The sequence below is a fragment of the Elephantulus edwardii genome, unplaced genomic scaffold (genome assembly GCF_000299155.1).
Source record: "Elephantulus edwardii isolate Elephantulus edwardi_28Jun2011 unplaced genomic scaffold, EleEdw1.0 scaffold00186, whole genome shotgun sequence".
NCBI classification, from domain to species: Eukaryota; Metazoa; Chordata; class Mammalia; order Macroscelidea; family Macroscelididae; genus Elephantulus; species Elephantulus edwardii.
The window spans coordinates 1,823,854-1,848,827 of record NW_006399936.1 but is presented as its reverse complement, the minus strand read 5'-3'; the positions used below and the strand labels follow the sequence as shown (position 1 = coordinate 1,848,827).

Here is a 24,974-nt window from a genome sequence, read left to right as displayed (position 1 = left end):
ATAAGACAGGGAAGGAAAGCCTGCAGGGCAGGGAAAAGGAAAGGAGGGGTGGAGAAAACAGCGAAGGAAAGAGCAGGCAGAAGGGTCCGCCCTCCAGGCGGGGCGCCAGCGAGAGGCCCAGGACCCGACTGGAGCGCACGTGGCCTATTCCAGGCGGTGAAGACGCGGCGCCCAGTGGCAGTGGAGACCCCTGAACGGCCGCAGGAGAAGAACCTCAGGGGTAGGTCAGAGATAGGCGGCAAGGATCTTAAACGCTGGGCCCAGGAACCAGGGACCGCGGGCGCTAGGAGACAGTGAAGCTACTGGTCTTCTCTCCCCATAGCTGGGGGCTGGATGCCCGGGTCATCTAGGCCCCGCCTACATGGGGCGGGGCCCGCGAGCAGACCAATGATCGTTCTTACTCAGGACCCCGCCCCTCCCCTCCCCTGGAGTCGCGGCCTCGTAGAGCGCTCAACCGCTGGGCGCCCGGGCCTGGGGCGGCGCGAGCGCGGAGCTTGCGGCTGGTGAGTGCGCCCCCCGCGCCCCCTCCGGGGTCTCCGGCGTGATCCTGCGCCCCTGAGCTCAGGATGCCGACCTGGGACCAGAGGAGTGACTCAGCGCGGGGAGGGTGGCGACTCCCGGAGGCTGAGGATTCTGTTAAGGACCTTGAATGCTGAGATGAGAGGGGGGTGGAAAGGGTGACTTCTGAGCTGGCCCCCGGCGGTTCTGGGGCATGAGGCTAGGCTGCAGGGGGGAAAGTGGAGACCAAAGCTGGGCAGGAGAGGTCACGGTTGCACTGCTTTGCCTGGGCCAGGGCCATGGTGGGAGGGTGGGTTCTGAGCTACTGACTCAGCTCCCCACCCCAGGACAGCAAGATGCCTGGTGAACAGCAGGCAGAAGAAGAGGAGGAGGAAGAGATGCAGGAAGAGATGGTGCTCCTGGTGAAGGGTGAGGAGGATGAGGGTGAGGAGAAGTATGAGGTGGTGAAACTCAAGATTCCCATGGACAACAAGGAGGTATGTGTTAACATTGCCCACAAACCTGGTCCAGGCCCAGCCTCCCTAGACAGAAGCAGGAACGCTGTTCCTTCTTTGCCCTGAATCTCATAGCTAGAATGTCATGGTTGGTCTATCCACCCACCCACTGCCCATGCTGTTATTATACTGTGCCAGGAACTGTAATAAATGCTGGGGGAGCATGATGTCTATCCCTGATTCCCCATAGAGCTTGATGTTCAGCTTGCAGGTGTGTGTGTATGTGTAGCCTAGAGGTAGGAATTTAATTCTTGGAGGGAAGAGGCCAAGGTTAGGTTTCATCAACAGTAACAACTAACTTGCATGGCATATATTCGTTGCTAGACACAGTTCTAAGTATCTCGGCTCCATGATGTAGGTCGTAATCGTCCCATTTTACAGATGAGGAGACTAAGCTGATGAGTTCATCAGCTCAAGGTGGCAGAGCTTGGAAAGGAAAGGCTAATCAGAGAGCAGGAGGAGTCTTTGAGAGGTTAAGTGCTCCAGACAGAGGTAATGATAGTTCAGAGGCTAGGAGGAGTGTTTGTGGCACTAGGTAAAGTCAAGGCAGGTGATTCAATCCCGCTGCCTCATGGATGAGGCCAGGTTAGGAGTCTGGGTTTTTGAGGTTTTAAGGAGAGGAATATAAGGAAATCAGAATATAAAGTCAGATTTCCCCTTCTAGGTTCTAACAGCCATCAGATATCTTTTCAGTCCCACAAGACTCTAATTGTTCCCAGCCAAAGTACCCTGCGTTCAGCTGGAGGACTCCCAATGGGATGGGTTTCTGGTTTAGGCTCCTTCTGATTCCCTGCGCAGGGGACAGTTCCTGGGGAAAGAGTTCTGTTGTCCCCTAGGGTTCATGTCAGGCCCTAGCGGAGGGCACTGGCTCCTAGACCTCTAGCTCTGCTTGTCTAGGGCTTCCTAGCTCATCCTGGCCTCTTCTGACCCTGTCTCCATCTTTCACCTATAAATTAAGAACACAGAGTTTAGAGACTTCCAAGCTCATCTCTTACCAGCTGTGTGACTTTGGGAAAATATCTTGATCTCTTTGTACCTTAGTTGCCTTGTTTATAAAAGGGGAAATTATAAGACCATTTATTTCTTGAGATTGTGAAAATTTGTTAACACAGTGAAATGCTTAGAACTGTGGCACTTTATGAAACATTTATTTATTGCTATTATTAATTCTTCTCTCTTACGTTTAGGACTGATTTTAGGCTCATTCATTCTGCTAGAGGTTTTTCAGCTCATTTAAGAGCTTTCTGGGCTGAGCACTGTTCTAAAGTAGCGGCAGTGAATTTGAAGAGAAGTAGGTATTTGGGGGCATCCTGAGTAAGCTAACTGGCAGAGGATGTGTATGCTGTGACCATAGGGATAATCATAAAAAGTTCATAGCGCCAGCCTTGGCCAAATTTACCAGCTTTGCCTCTACTTTCTCATCTGTAAAATGGGCTCGTGAAAATAAGATCCTTCTGAGAAAGACCATCTTGATGGTTGAATTTGCAGGCGGGTAGGGTTAAAGATTATACACACCTACGCACTGAATGGTGCCCACAGATAGTTTATGAATTTTCCATGTGGCATCTTTGAGCCTCAGTTTCCCTTCTGTAAAATCATGGTCTCCAAAAACATTCTGTGAGTGTTAGCTGTCATCTAGTCTATGGCCTGTCACTGTCCAGAAATAGACAATCAAAATCCATTCAATCTTTAGGGACTAGAAAATCTTTTCTCAGAGGCTCTATACATAGTTAGTTATGTCTCTCCCCTGAGACTTTTGAGTGGTTTTCTGTTTCCCTTGGGATAAAAAAGTCTCTGCTCCTAAACCTGACCTTGATAGCTCTCTGCCATCTAAACCCTGTGTCACTTTAGCTTCATCTCAAGTCACTCAACATTGACCCATCTTGGTCTCAGCCTGTAAGGCCTTCACATTTCCACCTTCACTCGGCACCAGTAAGGAGGCTTAGTGGTGCAAGCTGTTAAGTGCATGGGGGGTAGCTCTTCTGGATCAGTGTTTCTTTTTTATATGTACCATCAAATCAGATCTGACTGGTACAGGAGGAGATTGTCCCTCCTCCAGCAGAACATTTGGTGGATTTGAACCAAGCACCTCTGGGATTGCAGTGCAACTTTTTGCCACTAGGCCACCAGAGCTCGCCTAGATCAGTGTTTCTTAATTTTTTAACATGCATGCATATCCCTGGAAGTCCTGTGGTACAGTGGTTAAAGGAGGTTGGCTGCTCATGGAAAGATCAGCAGTGTGAACTCACCAGCCACTCCAAGATGTGTCAGTCTAATTCTGCAAAGATTTCGACCATTGGAAACCATGCAGGGAAACTGGGGGGAATATTGTTAAAATGAAGGTTAATTAAGTCTAGGATGGGGCCCAGGAGTCCGTATTTCTTGCACGTTTGCAATTATGTTGATGTCGCTAGTCCGTGGACTGGACTTTCTTTAATAAGGGGTACATATTTTGCATTTTATACCAAAAAGAAGGGAGATTACTGCCGAGACGGTCCAGGGATGGAGACAAGCTGTGCAGGTAACTTCAAACTCTAGTCAACAAAATAAAACTGCATCATGACTCAGATGGTTTGGACAAAGTCAGACTTTTAGTTCAAATGCTGGCTCTGCCATTAATGAGATAGAGTGGCCTTGGGAAATGACTTTATTTCTAAGTATTTCCTTATCTGTGAAATGGAACTAGTAAGATCTAACAAAAGATTTAAAGGAGAATGTTAATGAAAAAGCACTTAGCACAGTTCTTGGCACATAGTAAATGCTGATGAAATGGATGTTGTTACTACTGTTATTTTTTTAAAAAATAATTTTAATGAGCATTTACAGAGATTTTGGATTTCCATTCATTCATTGCGCTACTGTTATTTTTAATTAGAAAAGTAATAGCAGATCCTTTCCCGGTTCATGCGCATGATGATTGGCTGTTCATGCTTTTGTATGACATGTGCCACCCTTGTTACGACATGGGCACATTACCTGTCTGACGTGAAAAAAAAAAAAGAAAAGTAATGGCAGACAAAGAAAGTCAGTTTTAAAAAGCACTTGAGCAGGAAGAGAAGATTATGAAGTTCAAATTGTTGTTACTTGCCGTCGAGTCCAACATGACTCATAGGGACTCCATGAACATATAACTATAACTGTTGTTGTTTCTCAAAGTTCATAGAGTTTCTAGAGGCATGGTATTTAGGAAGTGGATGCCACTTCTGCTTCCAAACTTCAAATACCTGGATTATTATTGTTATACAACACGGTACCTCATAATACCTTCTTCCTTGGTAACTATTCCTAGGTTTAATTTGTCAAATCAGTTTATGTTCTTCTAAACAATAACATTGATGAAATTACGGGTTTGAGGCGATTGAATGTTTTCCTATAATACGAATGCTATTGATTCTAATTTTTACATCAAGTAGTTGTAGCATTGGAGACATGTATGTGGATCCCTAGTGGTGCAGTGGTTAAACGTTTGACCGCTAATGGAGAGGTCGGTTGTTGGAACTCACCAGACCTACCAGCCACCCCACTGAGGGAGAGAGACGCAGCGTTCTGCTTCTGTAGAGCTTCACAGCCTTAGAAACCTTATGGGGCGGTTCTGCTCTGTTCTGGACTGAGGCAGAATCAACCCAGTGGCCGTGAGATGGGCCTCTAGTGATCACACTACCTGGTATTTGCCAAGTATTAATCACATGTATATCCCTGATAGGCTTAGATTTATTAATGCTTCTGATAGATTTGTGTTAATTTGTCAAATCAATTTACATTACAGTCCTCTAAATAGTAACACGGATGAAATTACAGGTTTGATGCGATTGAATGTTTTTCTAATGTTCATGAAAATAAATACATAATGATTATTAGGAGCTAAACTTTTGCCCACACATTGCCTACCCTCCTTTTTCACTGTGTAGGGTGCATACCTCAAGTTGGAAATGCTGAGCTTGTCTAGCCAACTCGTCTTCTCTGGGACTGGGGCAGGGGATGAGAATGACTTCCCCAACGGCTGAAGGAGCTGGGCTCAGCCTGTCTGCCAAAAGTTCTTATCTGGGTCCCCAGACCCCCTCTTTTTGAATCTAGAGACACAAAGGGTACTTGTATGAAGAATTTCTTTTTCCTAAGTCAATGAATTCGGGCCTGAGGAAGTCCTTAAACTGGCTCAAGTCATCTTAAAGAGGGGTGCCAAGGGCTAATGAGCCAAGAGAATGTATAAGTAATGACAGATGATCTCTTGGCAGTGGTTGGTGGTTTGAAACAAATCCAGCAGTTGTCAAGCCCAGGACAAGACCGGAGAGTGTGACCTTGACTCCAGCCAAGCCAGTTGTGAGGGAACTTGGAGTTGGGCCTGTGCTGTGCCTTCACCGTGTTGGTGCAGGGACACACTATAGCCTGCTGGTTAAGGTTCTGCTCTAGAGTCAGCCCTGAGCCCTCCTGGCCATGTGATTTTAATCTATTAGGCTTAGATCCTGAAATTCAGATTTCTCACCTATGAGCCAAAGGAATAACAGGAGTTATTTGCTATAACAATGTATGCAGAATAACAATGTATACAGAATAGTGTTGTCAAAGCCTCAACACTAAAATGTGAATGATCATAATACCCTTCAATGTCTTCTTTCAGCCAGGGTTTTTTCTGGCTGGTCTCTAATGCCCCAGGGGCCGTGTTTTCCTATTCTGAGGTGGTTACCACCAAGCCACTAATTCTTTCATACAAAGACTGTTAAAGGTATGGCCAGCCTTTCCTCTCCTTGCAGCCTCAGAAGCAGAGGGCAGTGCCTGACTTAAAGTCTGTCCTTGACTCCATTGTAAGTAATTCCTGATGTAAGTATAATACCTTCTCGCCCCCTGCCTGCCACCCAGTTTATTATTTGTCTTTTAATGTCGGTATCTTTCTAAATCCAATATTTGAGCATGAGAGAGTGAACATCTGAGAATGGCACCAGCACATTACACTCACTGTAGCATTGTATGATATAGTACATGTTACTGGCAATAAGAGGTGCAGAACTACCCTCCCCAAACAGTTTAAGTGCTGTTTTATTCATCATAATCATACCTGACTGTGCCATGTATTAAGGACTACTGTTCAGGGCTGAACGTATCCCCAGGATCTCTTCCCCTCGACTCAGGACCCCTCCTCCCCTTGCCAAGAGTGTGGTTTGCATTTCAAGCCTCCTGTTTCCTGGCTGTCACTTACCCCCTCCAAACCCGTTTCCTGATGTGTGAAGATGGAACATCTAACCCTGCTTTGTTCCTAGTATGTCTGTATTTGGTTGTGAATTAATGGTGTTAACTGCTTGGCCCACAGATGACTTGTTGGCATCTGTATTGCTGGGATGCCTGTTGGATCTTTTGAGAAACAGCATGCCCTTAATATTCCTCTTCACCCTGATAATTAAAAATATTTTCCCCTCACTTCACTCCTACAAAGCATTTCTCTCCTTTTTCTGATTTTATCTCCGTTTTATCCATAGAAGTCCAATGAAACTGGCCTCTTTTCCATTCTGCTTCACTTCAGGCTGCAAAACAGCATTTGGGTTTTGCCCTGGCCTTTTTTCTTCCACAGTGTTAAAAATGGTAGTTCTTTTTTGAGAGCTAAAAAGCTGCTTGCTCTTAAAAGTTTAGTTAAGAGCGTGGATGTGGTCCTGGCCAGCTCCCCTGACACACATCTCCCTCCTGCCTCTCCTGTCTCACTGACTGCTCCTCCCCAGTCTCCCGTTGCTGCCTCAAGTTCCCAAGCCCTTTCTTTCCTGGGTGGCCTCATCACAGGGCTTTACACACCGGCTCAAATTTACATCCCTGGCCTTGGCTCCCATCCTGAGCTTCAGATGTGTCCATCCAGTTTGGATGTACAAATTGTAAATAGGTCCCATCTTTCACCTGGCTCCTCTTACTATCATCCTATGTATGCAGTTGCTAAGATAAAAAATTTGGAGAGGCCTTTAAACTCTTGTTTTGACCTTATATCTAATCTCTTATCAAAGTTGAAGTCTTAAACCAAAATTCATCCAGAAGCCACCCACTTCTCACCACCTTTCTCACTAAGTCAGAACCACTGTCTTATTTTGCCAGATGATCTAGTTACTTTGTCACTGATCTGTTCCCAAGCCAGCACCCTGGAAGTCTGATGTAGTAAAAAACCTGCTAATATCTTGTCTTATGTCTCCCTCTGGTGGCCTAGCGGGTAAGGAGCAGCATTGCCAACCCAAAGCCACTTGGAGGGAAAAAGTAACTTCAATATTCAGTGGGTTTATCACTTACTCTCAAAACCTCATTGTCATCAAATCAGAACCAACTCATAGCTGACCCTCCAGGGGAGTATTCAGGGGCTGTAAATTGCACAGGAAGAGATTGCTCAGCTTTTTCCTTCAGAGCCATGGATTCAAACTGCCAGAGAGGAACCTCCTTTGGGTTAGCAGTGCAGTGCTCTGCCGACTGTGCCACCAGGGAGCCCCACTCTGCAGAGTTGGGGAATAAAACTTTTTTAGCCCTGCACTTTGCTAGTAGATGGAGAGAGGAGAGCAAAGAGAGCATTGGAAATATTGCTGCTATAATTGTCATAAATTCTGTGAACAGTTGGGAAGCTAGAGAAAAGACTTCCCAGACTGCTGGGGAGGTTTGAGCAATATGGTGCCATGTGGCTTTCACACAGTATTTCTGTACATCAAGAGCGTCCCTGGGGCAAGGAGAAGAGATGGAGGAGGTTTACTGTATAACTTTATTGCAGTGAATGACTGTTTTCTGAGTTTTGCTTTTTAGGGATCAGCAAATTAAATCCTTGAGACTGGCTCGGCATAGGGCAGGGTTCAGAGCTGTTGTACATAGGGTCACAGTGAGTCTCAAAGTTTGTATACATATGTTTCATACAATCACTACCATGCATTATGTTTTATAATACAGCTTCTTGTTGGCAATGAGTTTGGAATTTTTGAGAGTTGAGGACCCCTCTATCTTACTCATAGTAAAACCTAAAATCCCCACTGTGGCCAACAAGCCCTGAAGGGAATTTCATCTCCTTATTCTTCCCCGCTCTAGCGGTTTTAAAATTCCCGCTCCCTCCCCCACCCCTGCTGCTTTTGGAACTCAGCAGGTAAAGTCCGGGGCCTTGCTGCTGTGCCATGTGATGCTCTGCTTTCTCACCTCCTTTTGATCTTTGCTCTTTTTACCTTACCAGTAAGGTTTATATAAATTTGCAGCATCCCCCAAATTTAACACTCCCTGTGTATCTTTATTGAAAAGGTGCGTTTTTATTCAGTCCTGAATTCCCAGTGCCTAGAACAGGGGCTGGCACATTGTATTCACTCAGTAAATATCTGTTTAATTAATAAAGAATTGCTAATCTTAGAGCACCCAATATCACCTGGCATTAATAACATGAGCGTTGCATGGATTATTCTCTCATTTATTGCGATGCCGTTTTTATTTTTAGCAATGGGAAAATGAGGCCCAGAGAGGTTGGAGCTCGCAGAGACCGAAGCCTGCGGTTTCGGGGCCTATCTATTAGGGCTGATCTGTGCCCCCTTTCCCCGCAGGTCCCGAGCGAGGCGCCTGTGCCACCTGCCGACCCGACACGCCCACACGCGTGCCCGGACTGCGGCCGCGCCTTCGCGCGCCGCTCCACGCTGGCCAAGCACGCGCGTACGCACACGGGCGAGCGGCCCTTCGCGTGCACCGAGTGCGGCCGTCGCTTCTCGCAGAAGTCGGCGTTGACTAAACACAGCCGCACACACACAGGCGAACGACCCTACGAGTGCCCCGAGTGCGACAAGCGCTTCTCGGCGGCCTCGAACCTGCGGCAGCACCGGCGGCGGCACACTGGCGAGAAGCCATACGCATGCGCGCACTGCGGTCGCCGCTTCGCGCAGAGCTCCAACTACGCACAGCACTTGCGCGTGCACACGGGCGAGAAGCCGTACGCGTGCCCGGACTGCGGGCGCGCCTTCGGCGGTAGTTCGTGCTTGGCGCGCCACCGACGCACGCACACGGGCGAGCGGCCGTACGCATGCGCCGACTGCGGCACGCGCTTCGCCCAGAGCTCGGCGCTGGCCAAGCACAAGCGGGTACACACGGGCGAGAAGCCGCATCGCTGCGCCGTGTGTGGCCGCGGTTTCGGCCACCGCTCCAACCTGGCGGAGCATGCGCGCACGCACACGGGCGAGCGGCCCTACCCGTGCTCTGAGTGCGGCCGCCGCTTCCGCCTCAGCTCGCACTTCATCCGGCACCGGCGCGCGCACATGCGGCGCCGCCTGTTTATCTGCGCCGGGTGCGGCCGGGACTTCAAACTACCCGCAGGCGCCACAGCTGCTACTGCCACAGAGCGCTGCCCGGAGTGCGAGGGCAGCTGAGCCGCCGTTCTTGTCGCCTCCGCTGGGGGCCCAACTTGGCAGCTGCGTTATCTTGGACAATCCTCTTCCCTAGCGTCGAGGCCTGGGAAAGCGTGGGACGGCAGTCTGGCTGCCCGCTACCATAGGGAGAATCCCTCGACGGGGGCCTTGAAAACTGCCAACCTCCCCTCACTACATCCCCTCGTCCGTGTTGGTGAATAAAGTATTCTATCCTTACTCTCCCGTGCCTGTGAATGAGGTGGGTGGGGAGAAAAGTGGGCGTTTCCCCTAGCCTTGGGTGATTTCAATTGTTAAGGTCCCAGAAAATGCTTCCTCCAGCTGGGTGCGTCATCCCACACACAGCCCTTAATTATGTCATAACATAATGGCCTGGAGGGGCCTATAAATACAACACGTATATGACTAAGCACTGTTTTCTCAAGGCTTGAACCTCATGGAGTTACACAATTGTTTATATGGATGGTAACAGTAATTTAGAAACCTTTTGCTGTCAAATTGGCTCCAATTACTCTTAACCTTGAAGACTAGACCTGCCCACCTGGGATTTCCCAGGCTGTAAATCTTAATGGAAGCAGGCTGCCTCATTTTAAGACGCTGGTGTGGGTCCCAACCACCTACCTTGAAGTTAGCAACCAAGGCTTTTAACCACTAAGCCACCAGTGTGCCTTTTAAAGTTTTATAGCACTAGAGGCTTTGAAAGCTGCTCTGGACAAATAGTAGTCCTATACCTGGACTTGAATACTGTTCACTATAAATATGTATGTAGACGTTAGGAGCTTCTTTCATCTCTGTTTTTGTAAACAGGAATGGCAGAGCAAGGATAAAAGGGACAACTGCAGCCCAGTGCATTGGAGCTATGGTGGGAAAAGCTACTGCTTTTTATATAGGAGGGGTCCCCAATGCAATTTTGAATTTTAGGGGCGTTCATAGGGTTGCTACGAGTCGTTTATGACTCGATGGCACTTAACAACAACAACAACATAGAGGTCAGTTGGCCTAGTGGACAGAAAGCGATGATACCAAGCCAAAGGTGGGTGATTTTAATCTGCAGCCTTCAGGCCTGGTTTTAATTGTTTTTGGGTAAACTTTCTAAGTAGTATAGCTCTGGTCTGTCCATTTGCTGTACAGAGGTAACTCATGGTTGTTGTGACGCTGAACACTGTCAAATGCGATAATGGTTACTCATGGTGGACAGTGTTTGGTGAAAGCTTCACAATTAAAACAAGCTTGGAAGCAGGAGTGGCAGCCACTTCCAAAATAGCTTGCCACCAGACACCCTATGAAGTTGGAGAAACAATGAAAGTTATACAAGTGTTCAGGTCTTTCGTTCATAGGGTTGCTATGAGTCAGCTACGGCTCAAATGCATTTAACATTTCCAGATGTGTCTGAACTGAGTCTTAAAGGTCAAATGAGTTAAGATTGGAAAGTGAGCCCCTGAAACTTGCAGACAACACCTAGGGTGGGATGTGAGGCCCTGAAGCAGGGAGGCTGGCAGGAGAGAAGCATGAGAAGTAGACTGCATGAGTGATTGCCCATCTTTCTCCCTCAGAGGAGCTCGTGGATTTGAACGGCATACTTTCTGGGTTGGCAGTGCAGCTTCTTATGCGAGGTCACCAGAGCTTCCTTTTATTTTCATTTAAAAAATGAGAAAACCAAGGCACAGAAAAATAAGTGTCAAAAAAGGAACTGACTGGCCCTAGAATCTTTACTCTTCACCACCAATACAGCCTCCTTTACAGTCTTGGAAGGAGGGAAGGCATGGGAAAGAAAGCAAGTTTCTCTGCCCTGCAGGTAGGAAGGACATAAGAGGAGGGCTCAGAGATACTCCTGGTCTCCCTCCAGCACCCGCTGGAAACATTCTTCTAAGCCACCCCAGGAAGAGACCAGAGGGAGCTTCCCTAAACCGTTTTATTGGGAGAGAAAACAGAATTTTGATTCCCAGAGTTCCCTGGACTTCAGACCTCAGGAACTGGGGACCCCGGCTCAAGGTTTGTTAGGAACAGACAAGATAGTCTGTGACCAGGCTCCCTTCTGCCTGAGATCTTGTTCTGAATTGCAGGGCCTGTGCCTGAGTTTCTAGGTGTCAGCCTGGTCGGTGGACTCATGGGCAGGGTCTGCAGACTCCATCACCTGGTCTTTGGAGGCAGCCCCATGGGGCAAGTCCGTATACTTGCAGGCGGAACCACGGGCGAGATGAGCTGGGTAACGTTGCCGGTTGGTTTCCATCTTAGCGAGCACTGCTTTGGGCAGATCCACTCGGCAGCGGGCTGCCAGTGCCACCAGGTAGATGAGGACATCACTAAGCTCCTCCTGAAGGGCTACCTGCAACTTGTGAGGCCACATCTGGGGTGTAAGCTCATCGGGCTTCCATTGACTGGCGGGGGGTAAAACAGACAGACATGTGAAAATACAAGCTGGGACAGTGGGCTTAGCCTCTCTCAAGAGGACCTCAATTCTTGTAGGGATCGGCTCAGTCATCCTCAAGTTCTTTTGAGGCAATCCACCCTATCTGGGCCAAGTCAGGATGGGGAGAAGACCCCAGCTGAGGAGTCACTGACTTCTATGCCCCTATCTTGAGCAAAGGGACAAGAGAACATTTCACTTGTTCAGACAAAGCTGTGAGGCCCAATTCCACTCCTTTCCAGCCCTACCATTGTTATGCTGGCCAAATCTCGGGTCTGGACCACTGCAGAACTCATCTCTCCATCATTTAAATGCACAGAATACGTTTTCTTTCACTCCTAACCTTCCACCCCGAAAGTGCTGGGAATTAATTCCAAAGTCCTGATCATGGATCAAGTCCTTCCAGGCCCTGTAGTGACTGAACTCTTCCAATGTCACTACCACTTTCTCCCACTTCTCAGGCCCCCTTTTCTGTCTCACCAACAGATCAAGCACTCACAGGGCCTTTGCACTTCCTGTATGCTCCCTCCACTCTAAATGGCCCTGCCCAGACTTCCCCATGGTGACCTCATCCCTGCTATTCAGGTCTCCATTCAGATGTCACCTCCTCAGCTTTCTTCCTTCCAATCACCTCTCATCTTGTGTTATTTTCCTCATAGTACACATCACAATCCCAGACCTTTTAAAATTCACTTTTTTTTAACTGTCTCTTTCCACTAAAATTTCAATCATGTGAAGGTAGAAAATGAGCCTATCCGAGACCCTATTTCTTGAGTTTAGAAGGTGTATCACATAAACGCGCGACACTCATAAACTTGTAATAAATGATTTGTATACCTAGAGACAGACACACACTAGTGTTCTCATTCCTCCAACCTCAGTTTACATCCTCCTCCTCCTCCTTGGTCTCCCCACCACTCCTATCTGGTCAAATTCATGTCCAAAGCCCATCACTTACTAGGTAACCTTTATTTTCCTGTGCTGTTCTCCCATCTCTTTCTTCCACAGTCTTACAATTGGGAGACCCCAGAGAATAGAACAAATGGAATTCATTCTCCTAGATTTTAACTTAGCCCTTTCTTGATCTTTGTAAATATAGTTTCCTTTCTGGAATGCCATACGCAGGTCTTTGACAGAATACCTTCTCCCAACCCAGAGGCAGGGCTTTTGCCACCATCCCTTCTAAGATCCAGATCAACTATGCCCTTGTCACATTCTCTCCCTGAGCCAGAATCCTTCTACAGGGTAAAGATGAGTGAGGTATCTCTGTATCCAGAGCCTAGCAGTGAAGACGGGGCAAGTGAATCCATGAATGCTTCCCTCTCCTTCCCCCACAACACATAAACTTTTCCAGGAAGCGTTCTGTTTACTCACAAGATCTCTGCCAGCTCTCCTACTTCCCCCACCAGGGCCAACAGGAGGTTCCGAGGTTGGTGGAACTGATCCCAGTCTCTTTCAGCAGCAAACTCAGCATGGAGTTGTCGGCTAGAATAGGACAAAGGATTGGAAGCCCAAATTCCCTGAGCTTGGGGGTGGGGGAGGAGACACAGGCAAAACGAATATCCTAGTTATATATAAAGGGGATACAGGCAGCAGGAGGTCTGCTATAATTCCCCGGGGAAACAATTTGTCAGTGGGGCTTAGTTTCATCTATTGAACAGTTTATCTCTATACACATGTTAAACTCTGGCAAAATCGTACCCTCCAACCCATTATCCCATCTGCTGCTTATGTTGCCTTCTCTGCATGGAATATCCTAAGCCCTGTCTAGCTTCAGGGTTACTTCGTCTAAGAAGAAACCTTCATGGTTTTCTCTAGAGAAAATGATCTCCCATTTCCCAGCACTTCATGCACCCCTGTTCGGCTACCTACTCTCAGTGGTTAAAGTACTGTGACCTCTGGTCATCTCCCCAGAGCTGTGCAGAGGGTAGCCCTTGTATTACAGGGGTTAATTTAGTTTTCCCCACCCTCAGGTGTTCACTGATGCATCCGTTTTATTGAAGGCTCGTTCAAGGCCAGCCAGCGGACCCGGGCGTTGCAGCCAGCCTTCTGCTTGACCTCGTGGAGGGACCCTCCCACAATAGGAAGGAGAGAGGTGATCGCCCCAGCCTGGCCTGGGCAAGGCTTACATGTCCTCCAGCGTGGGCTCCGGGCTAAAGCTGAACGCGCCGGCCGGGGCAGCACCCTCTCCGCCCTCTGCCTCCCGCGCATCACCCTCTCCGCCCTCCGCCTCCCGCGCGTCGGCACCGGCACCAGACATGCTGTCCATCCCGCAGCAGTCCAGGATGCACGCTAGAACCCCGCGCCAAACGCCAAGCGGAGACCCTGGCCAATGACGACGGCTACCCCGCACCGAGCCGGAGGAAGGACCAATCACTGTGCTGGCCTTTGCTACAGCCCACCCCTTGCCCGCGCTGGGCCAATCTGAGGGTCCTTTAGGAGGGCCCTTCTAGGCTGAAGCACTCGAATTCTCCTTCTTGGTCAAGCTTCTTAAAGATACAGGTACAAGTGGAAGAGACAAAGAGAAAGGGCCGAGGAAAGGCGAGTATAGGCGTCCCCGATGAGCGCCAGATGGCGCCAAAGCGAAGTGGGAAGAGACTAAAGCTGGAACCCAGACAGTGTTACCAGGTGCAGAGAGTCAACCAACCCCAACTCCTAGCGACCCTCTGTACAGCAGATGGAAACTGTCTCCCATCCCAGCGCCATCCATACAATCTCTGCTATGTTTAAAGTCCATTGTTGGAGTCACTGTTGCAATCTTTCTGGTTGAGAGTGTTTCTCTCCTTGACCCTCCACCTTTCCCAGAGACTAGCCTCTCCTGACAACACACCTAAAGTGTGTGAGATGAAGTCTCTCCATTCTCACCATTTCACCTCGAGGGAGCACTCTGGTTCACTTCTTTTTAGATAGATTTGTTTGTTCTTTTGGCAGTCCATGGCTTAATCAATATTCTTTGCCAACCCCACAATTCTTCTTTGATCTTCTTTATTCCTTATCTAACTTTCACAGTGAAGTCGAGGAGGGACAAGTTTCTCGTTCATAGTGTCGTTATGAGTCGCCTACGACTTGATGGCACTTAACAACAACAGCATAGAGAGATCAGTTGGCCTAGTGGACAGAAAGTGATGCTACCAAGCCAAAGGTGGGTGACTTTAATCAGTGGCTTTTGGGCCTGTTTTTAACTTTTTTTGTCAAACATTCTTCTAGGTCGTGTAGCCTTGGTCTGTCCAGTTGCTGTACAGAGGTAATTCGTGGTTGCTGTGAAACTGAACACTGTGACACTGATGTGTCAAATGCGATAATGGTTATCCATGGTGAACAGTGTTTGGTGGAGCTCCCTAATTAAAATAAGCTTGGAAGTAGGAGTGGCACCCACTTCTGAAATAGCTTGCCTCTGGAAACCCTTTGAACCTGGAGAAAGGATGAAAATTATATAAGTGCTCAGGTCTTTCGTTCATAGGGTCGCTATGAGTCGCCTACAACTTGACAGCACTTAACAACAACTTTCACAGCATATGAAACAGTACAAAATATCATGGCTTGGATCAAGGCTTACATGTAATTTTTAAAATAAAGTCCCTGTTCTTCACCCTTTAAAGAGGCCCTTGACAAGAAGATATGCTCAATGCAATGCATATTTTGATTTATTGAGGGGTTTTCCTTGTGTCTTGATGGTGATTCCAAATAAAAGGATCCTTGACAATTACACCTTTTTCTTCATGTATCCGGGTCCCCAGCCCCCCACCATTCCCCACAGGGAATTAGACTCAGCCTCTTGTTTAAAGAGAGGAAATTAATTGGACCTCAGTAAAAATTATAGGCCTTGGAACACATGGCTTTCTGCCAACCTTTCCAGCCTCTTAGGAGATCACTGTCTGATGGCCATTCACAGAGCACACAAAACAAGCAAAGCCATTTTATGGGTCTCTGAAGACGCCAAGCTCACTTACTTACATTAAAGAATTTATGAGATGGTGAATCATGGAATCATTCTTTTAAATCTGAGAACTGAGTTAACAGCAACAAGTTGTCAGATGCCATTCAGTCATCCCGGACTCATAGCGATCCTAGGTACAACAGATAGAAACCAAATGGGAAGAACAGGTATAAAACTCAACAACAGTGAGCTCTGTAATCCTGAAGGTGTGCAGTTCGAATCCACCAGAGTCTCTGCTAGAGAAGGATGAGTAATCTCCTCCTGCTCCTGTCGGCTCTGACTTGAGGGTACGCAACAAGAAAAACAATACAAAACTCAACAATAAATCTTTTGTTTTTTATTGTTAAGTACCATTGGCTGTTCGTTCATAGGGTCGCTATGAGTCGTCTATGACTCGACGGCATTAAACAACAATAACAATGATGACGACCAAGAGAGAGCTATGTTGGCCTAGTGGAAGGAAGCTGTGCTACCAAGTCGAAGGTGGGTGATTGTCATCTGTGGCCCTCGGCCAGGTTCAAATTGTCTTCCTGTCAAACATTCTTCTAGGTGGTATAGCACTGGTCTGTGCGTTGCTGTACAGAGGTAACTCGTGGTTGCTGTGATGCTGAAGCCTGTGACAGGGATGTGCCAGTCGTGGTAATGGGCACCCATGGTGGACAGTGTTGGCTGGAGCTTCCCGACTAAATCAAGCCTGGAAGCAGGAGTGGCACCCACTTCCAAAATGGCTTGCCTTCGGAAACTCTATGTACGAACAGTGCTCAGGCTGTTCGTTCATGGGGTCGCTATGAGTCGTCTACGACTCGACAGCATTAAACAACAACAACACAACCATTGAGTCAAGTACCACTCAGCGAGACCTTGTAACAACAGACCTGAACCTTGCCTTAACCTGTGCCAAACTCACAATGTCAGATGTGCTTGACTGCATTGCTGCGGTCACTGTCCGTTTTTTATCAAGGGTCTTCCTGTCCTTTGCTGACTCTCCACCTTTTCCTACCCTGATGTCTTTTTCTGAGAACTGGCCTCTCTTGACAACATGCCCAAAGTATATGAGACAAAGTTTCATCATCTTTGCCTCTTAAGAAGCATCCTGGTTGTACTCCAAGACAGATTTATCTGTTCTTTTGCCAGTCTAGGGTTATTCAAAATTCTTCCATCAACACCACAGTTCAAAGGCATCAATTCTGTTTTGGTCTTCTTTATTGATTTTCCAACTCTCAGATGAATGTGAAGCAGTTGGAAATACTATGACTTGGATCAGGCACACCTTAGTCTTTAAGCCAATTTACTTATTTTTTAGCACTTTTGAGAAGTCCTTCATAGCACATTTTCCCAGTGCGCATGTCTTCTGATTTCTTGACTGCTGCTACAATGAGTTGCATTGGGAAAATCTGTTAACAAGGACCTTTCCAGAGTGCTGAAAAACGACGATGTTAGTCCAAAGACTCTAGTGAGCCTGACCTATGACATGGTCTTTTCAATTGCTTTTTTATGTATCTCAGAGGTGGACAATGACTAAGAATGATAAAAGAAGTGCCCATGCCTTCAAGCTGGGTACTGGAGAAGAGTATTGAACATACTGTGGACTGCCAAGAGAACAAAGTCTCTTCCAGAGAGGTTGCTCCTTGGAGGCAAGGATTTTTTTTTTAATTTTATTATTTTTGTATGAGTGTACCGTCAAATCAGATCTGACTGGTACAGGAGGAGATTGTTCCTCCTTCCCCTGGCAGAGCATCTGGTGGATTCAAACCGTGCGCCTCTGGGATTGTAGTTGCAGCTCCTTTCCACTAGGCCACCAGAGCTCCCCCTGGAGGCAAGGATTTTGAACCTCCATCTCACATACTTTGGGCATGTTGTCAGAAGGCACCAGTCCTTGGAGAAGGACATCATGCTTGGAAAGGTGGAGGGTCAGTGCAAGAGAGCAAAACCCTGGACTGTGGCAATGGGGTTGAATGTGTCAGAGATGGTGACATTGGCTCAGAGTAGGGCAAGGTTCAGAGCCGTTGTCCATGGAGTTGTTTTGCGTTATAGTCGACAGCACATAACAATCATGAATGTTGATTGTGGATTCAAGTAAAATGAAATTGTTGGCAATGTCAATCTTTCTTCCATCTATCATGATATTGCCTATTCATCTAACGGTGAGGATTTTTGTTTTCTTTTTTTTTTTTTTTTTGAGCAAGAGAAAGAAACAGGTTTACTAGACGTTCATAACAGACTATGAACAGATCAGGACAATCTGACTCCGTTTTTATCTTACAAAGGGGATTATATATCTTTTGTTAGCAGGGAGTGGGATTTAAACAGCTGATAGTGTATTCCTTCTAATGGACGATGGTGACTTTGGCCATCTTGTTTATCTTTTCCTTCAGTCTGTTATTTTGCCACAGTCCTTGAGAGTCTGTCTTTATTCTCATAGAGCCACATTTCTTGAGGGTCATTTTCTATTGTTATATTGCCACAGTCTTTGTCAAATTCAGTTCTGATTGATCTCCTTTGTTAGTGTGTCCTTTGCCATTCCCTGTCACTCCACCCTGAGAGAGATTTCACCTTGATTCATTATGAGGGGAGTGTCTCATTCTCTTAGCTACTTCTGCTGGAAAAGGGCTTTGTAGGCTCTAGGGTGAAGATTTTCTCTCCCTACTCTGAAGGGCCCCTTTGGCAATAGTAAACACATAGACTATTGTGATTGATTTTGGAATTTAGAGGCACTGCTATCATTGTGCTTTGGGGGATAGGTTCATATTGCTGGAGGTGCATCATTTTAACATGAAAATGTTGTGTCAGTGCTCACCCACTGCTCTTCTGGGAGGATTTGAATTATTGAAGCGTCCTCCTTTGTTGCCGGCTGGGAGCTGGTGCCTGTCAATCCTCTGGATTCGGCCATGAGGACCTGATATGGGCAGCCCTTGGCCAGGTGTCGATTTTTGTTTTCTTATTTTATTTATGTGTGTGTGTGTGTGTGTACGTGTGTGTGTGTGCACGTGTGTGTGTACCATCAAGTCAGATCTGACTGGTACAGGAGGAGATTGTTCCTCCTTCTCCAGCTGAGCAACTGGTGGATTTGAACCGTGAACATCTGGGATTGATTTTTGTTTTCTTAATGCATAAGAGAGGAAGACCCTTGATGAAATGGATTAACTCAGTGATTAGGGTAATGGGAGTAGTTGTGTCAGAGGCAGTGAGGTTGGCATAGGATAGATTAGGATTTAGGGCTCTTGTACATAGGGTCGCTATGAGTCACAAGCCACTCGGCGGCACATAACATAACAGCAGTGTTGAGATGTAATTCATATTGAAGGCAGCAGTCACTGATCTTTGGTAATTTCTTCAAGTCTTCTTCACTTTCAGCAAGTTAGGTTGTGTTTTCTGCATAATATAATTATTGGTGAGTCTTCCCCAATCCAGATGCCACATTCTTCTTCATATATTCCAGTTTGTGGAATTATTGGCTTAGCATACAGATTGAATAAATATGGAGAAAGGATACTACATTGACACACACACCTTTAAAACCACATAGTGTTCCTTGTTCTGCTCAGACAAGTGTTTCTTGGTCTATTGATAGGTTTCATGTGAGCCCAATTAAGTTGTTCTGGAATTCCTATTGCTTAGACAAAAAAAAAACCAATCTCAAATTCTTATAGAATGCAAAGCACCACTTGGGAGCAGCTTTCTCAGGAGTCCTCTAAATCTCAGATGCAGGGACAAAGCCTTCTAGAGGTTCTATGTCAGATGGCCCTTGAAGGTTGACAGGAAAGAGAAGGGAAGGCCTTGTTTCCAGAAGATCCCTAGGTGAGTAAGTTTCTTTTTTTATTTTTTTAAATTTTTTTTTAAGTAAGTTTCTTGTAAATCAACTTGTAGGGGCACCCAAGTTCTTTGCTCCAAAACATTATCTGAAGACTTAGCAAGTTCAGCTCTAGCACAACACAGAGTTAGGGCTAAGGAGTAAATTGTGAGGGATGAGGGAATCGTAGGGGTGGGACGGGGAAATGTGTCGGAAGCCGAAGTTCATACTAAATATTTATAATAAACCAAATGCTATATCAGAATATGAGGGTGGCGCTGAGGGTGGCGCTGATACAAACCAGAATTCACCCTGAAGCACCACGGCAGACCTTAGGTGTCACAGGGGTAGGTGCTAAGGCAGACCTTAAGTGTTTACACAATTCTTGTATTTGCTAGCCTCTCCCTCCTGAATCAAGCATAAGGTTTTCAATAGGAAGAGCTTAGCTTCATTTGCATAGAATTCTCTTTGTGATTTGTTCCCTGGAAGTTTTCAATAAAAGCACAGAGAAGCTGCGTTTGGTGCTTCAGTTGTTCAAACTGTTCACCTCCTGCTTTACCTCCTTTACCTGTACATTCTTGGTGTTTTATCTCATTTATTAATACTATACCCTCGGTTGACAACAGAAACAGATGCAAACATATGGGCTTCTTACCCCAGACTTCCCCCTCTCCCTCACCCCACACTGAGTCAATCTTTTCTATTCTTCTTGGACACATTTGGCAATCTGCCCTTCTTGCTTTTTAATCAGGGTGTGTTTGATCTTGTCTTCTAGTCTAGTTTATTATTAGCCCTTTACAAGATTATCTGCAGAGGAGACTGGGTGCCGTCAAGGCCATCTATACATCTACTAGTCTCTGTTTCCTCAGAGCAGAGTTAGAAATAGTTAATGACGGGATGGACAGGCAGCACACATGTACATACACACCCTCATCACTAGAGCCAGGCTGTTATGCCTACTTTCTGTGGGCATTTCTGGAGTGGAGCAGCTGCAAATAAAAAACAAAGCAGAGACCTAGAGGACGTGAGGGTATATACGTCTGCCAGCTTGGGATGGGGTTAGGGGAACATGGACCAGTCAGAGGTGTCAGAGAAATCATGACGTGATAGGACGCTAGAAGTCAGATGACCGAAAAAAAAAAGCACTTGTCCCTGTGCTTGTAGATAAGATGCTCCTCTTCCCTGAGCCTCAGTTTCCTGATGCATATAATAGGATCTGATTTACATGCACTGGGAGAACAGGGACAATATGTATACTGGTCATAATGATATCTGCAACACCTACAACAAACAGTACTGTGATTATCGGAGATAGGTCCATAAACCTCATTAGTTTTGAAATGAGACTAAAAAGAGTGCTTTTTTAAATGTTTAAGGACTGATAATGAAGAAGGCCTTTTGGGATCTCTAGTTTAGGCCATTTATGCCCAGGGAGAGTACTCAAGACCTTTGGAAGTCTTTCCCAAGGATACATTTCTACTTCATACCACTACACACATGCTGAAATCCAATTAAGTATCTTTCCACCACCCCACACCAATCCCCTTCCTGCCTTTATTACAAAGTTCTCTCCATCTGGTCCACTCCTCACCCCTCGGTGAACACCCAAAACCAAATTTCACCCATGCTACAGATTCTGCCTGTGGTGAGAGGCCACTTTTGTCAGGGAATCCTTTGTAAACCTCCTTGAAAACCAAAGTGCTGCATCACCACTTGTCTGTCCGTGTGTTGTACTTTGGTGACTCGACTTCTGTCATGGTGCTAGAAGCTATACCACTGGTTATTTAAAAGACTAGACTGGTTGGAGATGTGCAGTCTTACAGGCTATTTGAGTATAAGTTAGGATATGATGGAAAACAAGATTTTTGAGCAGGCGGAAAATGAAATTAATTTACTACTATAGTTAAAGCAATACTCTTCGCATTATTAACTATGGCATGATTACATTTCATTTGTTATACAAGGTTCTGCTGGTTTTTGTTGGAGAACTCATTCCCTCATGTTGTTTTCCATTGTTAGTTTTCTGGATACAGGTTTTGTCTGCTATCTTGAAAATATAGCATTTCTTTCTGACTGGTCATAAGCCAAAATGGTATTGTGAAAATTTAATAGGGCTGCATAGGGAAAGCTCTGACCTCTATTAACTCTACCTCTAACTATCCCCATTAAGAACATCCACAGTACAAAACCAGATCCTGTGAGCTCAGATATGTCACTGACACTCCTGCAATTATATTTACTAATCCCAACACAAATCCTACTGCTCTATAGTTGTTGTTATTGTGTACCATAGAGTTGAAACTGACCCCTAGCTGACCCTCCTGAGGGTTTTCAGAGGCACGGGAGGAGATTGCCCATCCTCCTGACATCCATTGCCACAGCTACAGAGACTTCACAGAACTATATTCAAAATTGTGGAGTTTATTAGGGAAGTTAAAAGGTTACCACACAGGCTAGCAACAACAGGGTAGTTTCTCAATTAGACAATTTCTCAAGCATGCTCACAGGCCCTTCAGCCTTCAGTCTTGTGGCTTTAGGCAAGTCTTAACAAAGCTCTTATCATCATGCAAGTTATGGTGTCTCGCCCCAGTCCTCCAGCAAGCTTGGGTGAAGGCCCCTTGTCTAGCTGTGGAGCAGCAGTCCTGGGTCAGCTCCGTCTCACATCGTGTCTCTGGCTGACTGATGCTGGGCTCTCTGAGCCTGAAGGACATGGGCTCCATTTTCTATTTCTTCCTCCTTGCTGGTAGTGAGATTCCCAAAGTGTTGCTGCCAAATATTCTCTTAATTTAAATCTGATGGAATGGCCAAACCAGCCAATCCCCTTGTAGATAGACTAACATGCCCTATTTGCATGTTTCCAGCCATGTGGCTAAAGTTAAGGGCAATTGAACAATTGATGCACTCCACTACAGGTAGAAAGTGAGCAAATAATTACCATGAATTTTATGGGAAAATGTTGAGTATTCTTAGGCCTCTTGCATAACCTATTAGATTATAGCGAATAAGAATTAAACCCTAAAAGAATATTAACAAATATAGTCTTCAATATGGATTACATCTCAACATCAAGAAAACAAAGGTCCTCATCACCTGGCCAATAGACGAGAAAGGATTGAAACTGGCAATGCTTTCATCTTGCTCGGATGCACAGTCAACACTCTTGGTACCAGCAGTCAGAAGATAAGATGTATAGCTTTGGGCAAGTCCACGGTCAGGGATGACTCCAAAATAAAGAAGAGTAATGACGTCTGTTTAAAGACTAAGGTGCACCTGATTCAGGTCATGGCCTTTGCAATCACTTGTTGTGCATCTGAGCGCTGGACAATAAATAAGAATGACAGGAGAAGAATTGATGCCTTTGAGTTGTGATGTTAAAAAACACGGGCTATCCCATGGTCTACCGAAAGAATGATCAATTATGTGTTGGAAAGGGTGCAGCCAGAGTGCTCCAAGAGGCAAGGATAGCAAACCTTTTTCTCTCCTATTTTAGACATGTTGCTAGGGGAGGAAGAGGAAATCGTACTTGGAAATGTGGATGTTGAGTGAAAGGGTGGAAGACCTTCAGCAAGAATGTACTGACACAGTGATTTCAGCAACACTAACAACGTAGTATTCACAGGCACAGATTCAAATCTTTGGTGGCATGATGTTGAGATGCTGAGCAGAGTTTCTAGGAAAGGAGACTGGGCCTCTAGCATGCTCACTGCAGAACAAATATTGAATGTTGGCTTCACTTCTCCTTTTTCCTTGAAGAATAAAGCTCTTCATTTTTTGATTAAGGAAAACACATACTAATGTAGGTTTTGGGTGTTTTTATTTTTATTAATTTTAATGAAAGTTTACAGACTTAGGGTTTCCAGTCATTCATTGTTGCATTTCCCCTCCCCCCATTCCTCCTTGAAAAGAAAAACTCTTTCATTGTTATGCAATACCTTCCCCCTAGTTCCCAAGTCCACGCCACTGTACAGCCTTCACTCTGGATTTCTGTAATTACAATAATACCCAATCATATATCCCTTTTGAACGGTTCTCTCCCTCATTTCTTTCAATGCAGTAAACATTATTCCTCCCCTCCTTTTCTGTCTTCCCTCAACCCTGGTGTCAGTCCCATTTTACAACAGTGGCTCTATGCAAAATTTGTCCATTTGTGACTCAGCATAATGTCCTCCAGGGTCATCCATTTTGCATAATATAGGTATTTTTTTAAGCGGCATAAAGCAAACTTTTATAAAACAGAAGATAATTGTGTTGTTGTTATGTGCCGTCGAGTCCCTTGCGACTCGTAACGACCCTATGTACAACAGCCCTAAACTCTGCTCTGTCCTGTGCCAATTGCACTGTCTCTGACATCCATCCTGATTACCCCAGTCACTGAATCAAACCACCTCATAGAGGGTCTTCCCCTCCTGCGCTGTCCCTCCACCCTCCCAAGCATGATGTCCCTCTCCAAGGACCGGTCCCTCCTTACAACATGTCCAAAGTATGTTAGATGGAGCCTCAGAATCCTTGCCTCCAAGGAGCCACCTGGTTTAACCCTTTCCAGGATGAATCTGTTTGTTTTCCTAGCAGTCCATGATACTCTCAATACTCTTCTCCAGCACCACAGCTCAAAGGCATCAATTCTCCTTCTTTTTTTCTTAATTTTATTTTATTTTATTATTTTTGTGTGTGTGTACCGTCAAATCAGATCTGACTGATACAGGAGGAGATTGCCCCTCCTTCCCTGGCAGAGCATCTGGTGGATTCAAACCATGCGCCTCTGGGATTGTAGTTGCAGCTCCTTGCCACTAGGCCACCAGAGCTCCCCTCATCAATTATCCTTCTATCCTCCTTGGTCATTGTCCAGCTCTCTGATGCATAACAAGTGATTGCAAAGACCATGGCCTGTATCAGACGCACCTTAGTCTCCAGAGAGACACCATTGCTCTTCAGTACTTTGAAGAGGTCCCTAACAGCAGATAACTGTACTTACCACTAATTCATTTTACTGTTTCCCTTAACCTTCCAAAGTTACTTTCTACTCAATTAAACTTATCATACATCAGCAATCCTCCTCCCCATCCCTTTCCTGAAGGCTTCTAGGCTCCTGCTCCAGGGTGTCCTTTAAGACAGCACAGCTGCTATCCTGGGACCTCCCTTTACCACTCCCCTGGGCCATCTGTTTTCCAGATCTGCTGGGTTTGTTATTTTGCTGGGGCACTTCTCCCATTAATTTCGTGTAAAAGTACATAGAATGAAACCATTTTGCTACCTTTATTCTACTTGTTAGAAGGATGTAGCAGATATCAAAATTGATGATAAAAATAATTTACCCTCAGAATTTTGAAAGTCTTAGCTTCCAATTTGCTATTGAGATGTATGTTACCATCCATATCTACAAATCTTTGGATGTGACTCCCCACTTCTGTGCAAGAATTTAAGGTAGTTTCTTTTGACAAGCACTGTGGCAATTGGACATTTAAAACAGACATTCGGGGGGAGGGGAAGAAGA

At 46.0% G+C, this 24,974-nt stretch overlaps 2 protein-coding genes across 2 annotated transcripts; one reads left to right on the top strand and one right to left on the bottom strand.

Moving 5' to 3' along the window:
* Positions 1 to 466: 466 nt before the first annotated feature.
* Positions 467 to 9,566, top strand: ZNF771 (zinc finger protein 771). The gene is made up of 3 exons (XM_006896526.1): positions 467 to 503; positions 846 to 995; positions 8,540 to 9,566. The coding sequence occupies exons 2-3, from the start codon at positions 855 to 857 to the stop codon at positions 9,350 to 9,352; spliced, it is 954 nt and encodes a 317-aa protein (XP_006896588.1). The 5' UTR covers positions 467 to 503; positions 846 to 854; the 3' UTR covers positions 9,353 to 9,566.
* A 1,863-nt stretch (positions 9,567 to 11,429) lies between these two features.
* Positions 11,430 to 14,025, bottom strand: DCTPP1 (dCTP pyrophosphatase 1). The gene is made up of 3 exons (XM_006896609.1): positions 13,886 to 14,025; positions 13,131 to 13,241; positions 11,430 to 11,727 (listed from the first exon to the last, which is right to left on the bottom strand). The coding sequence occupies exons 1-3, from the start codon at positions 14,023 to 14,025 to the stop codon at positions 11,430 to 11,432; spliced, it is 549 nt and encodes a 182-aa protein (XP_006896671.1).
* Positions 14,026 to 24,974: the final 10,949 nt, after the last annotated feature.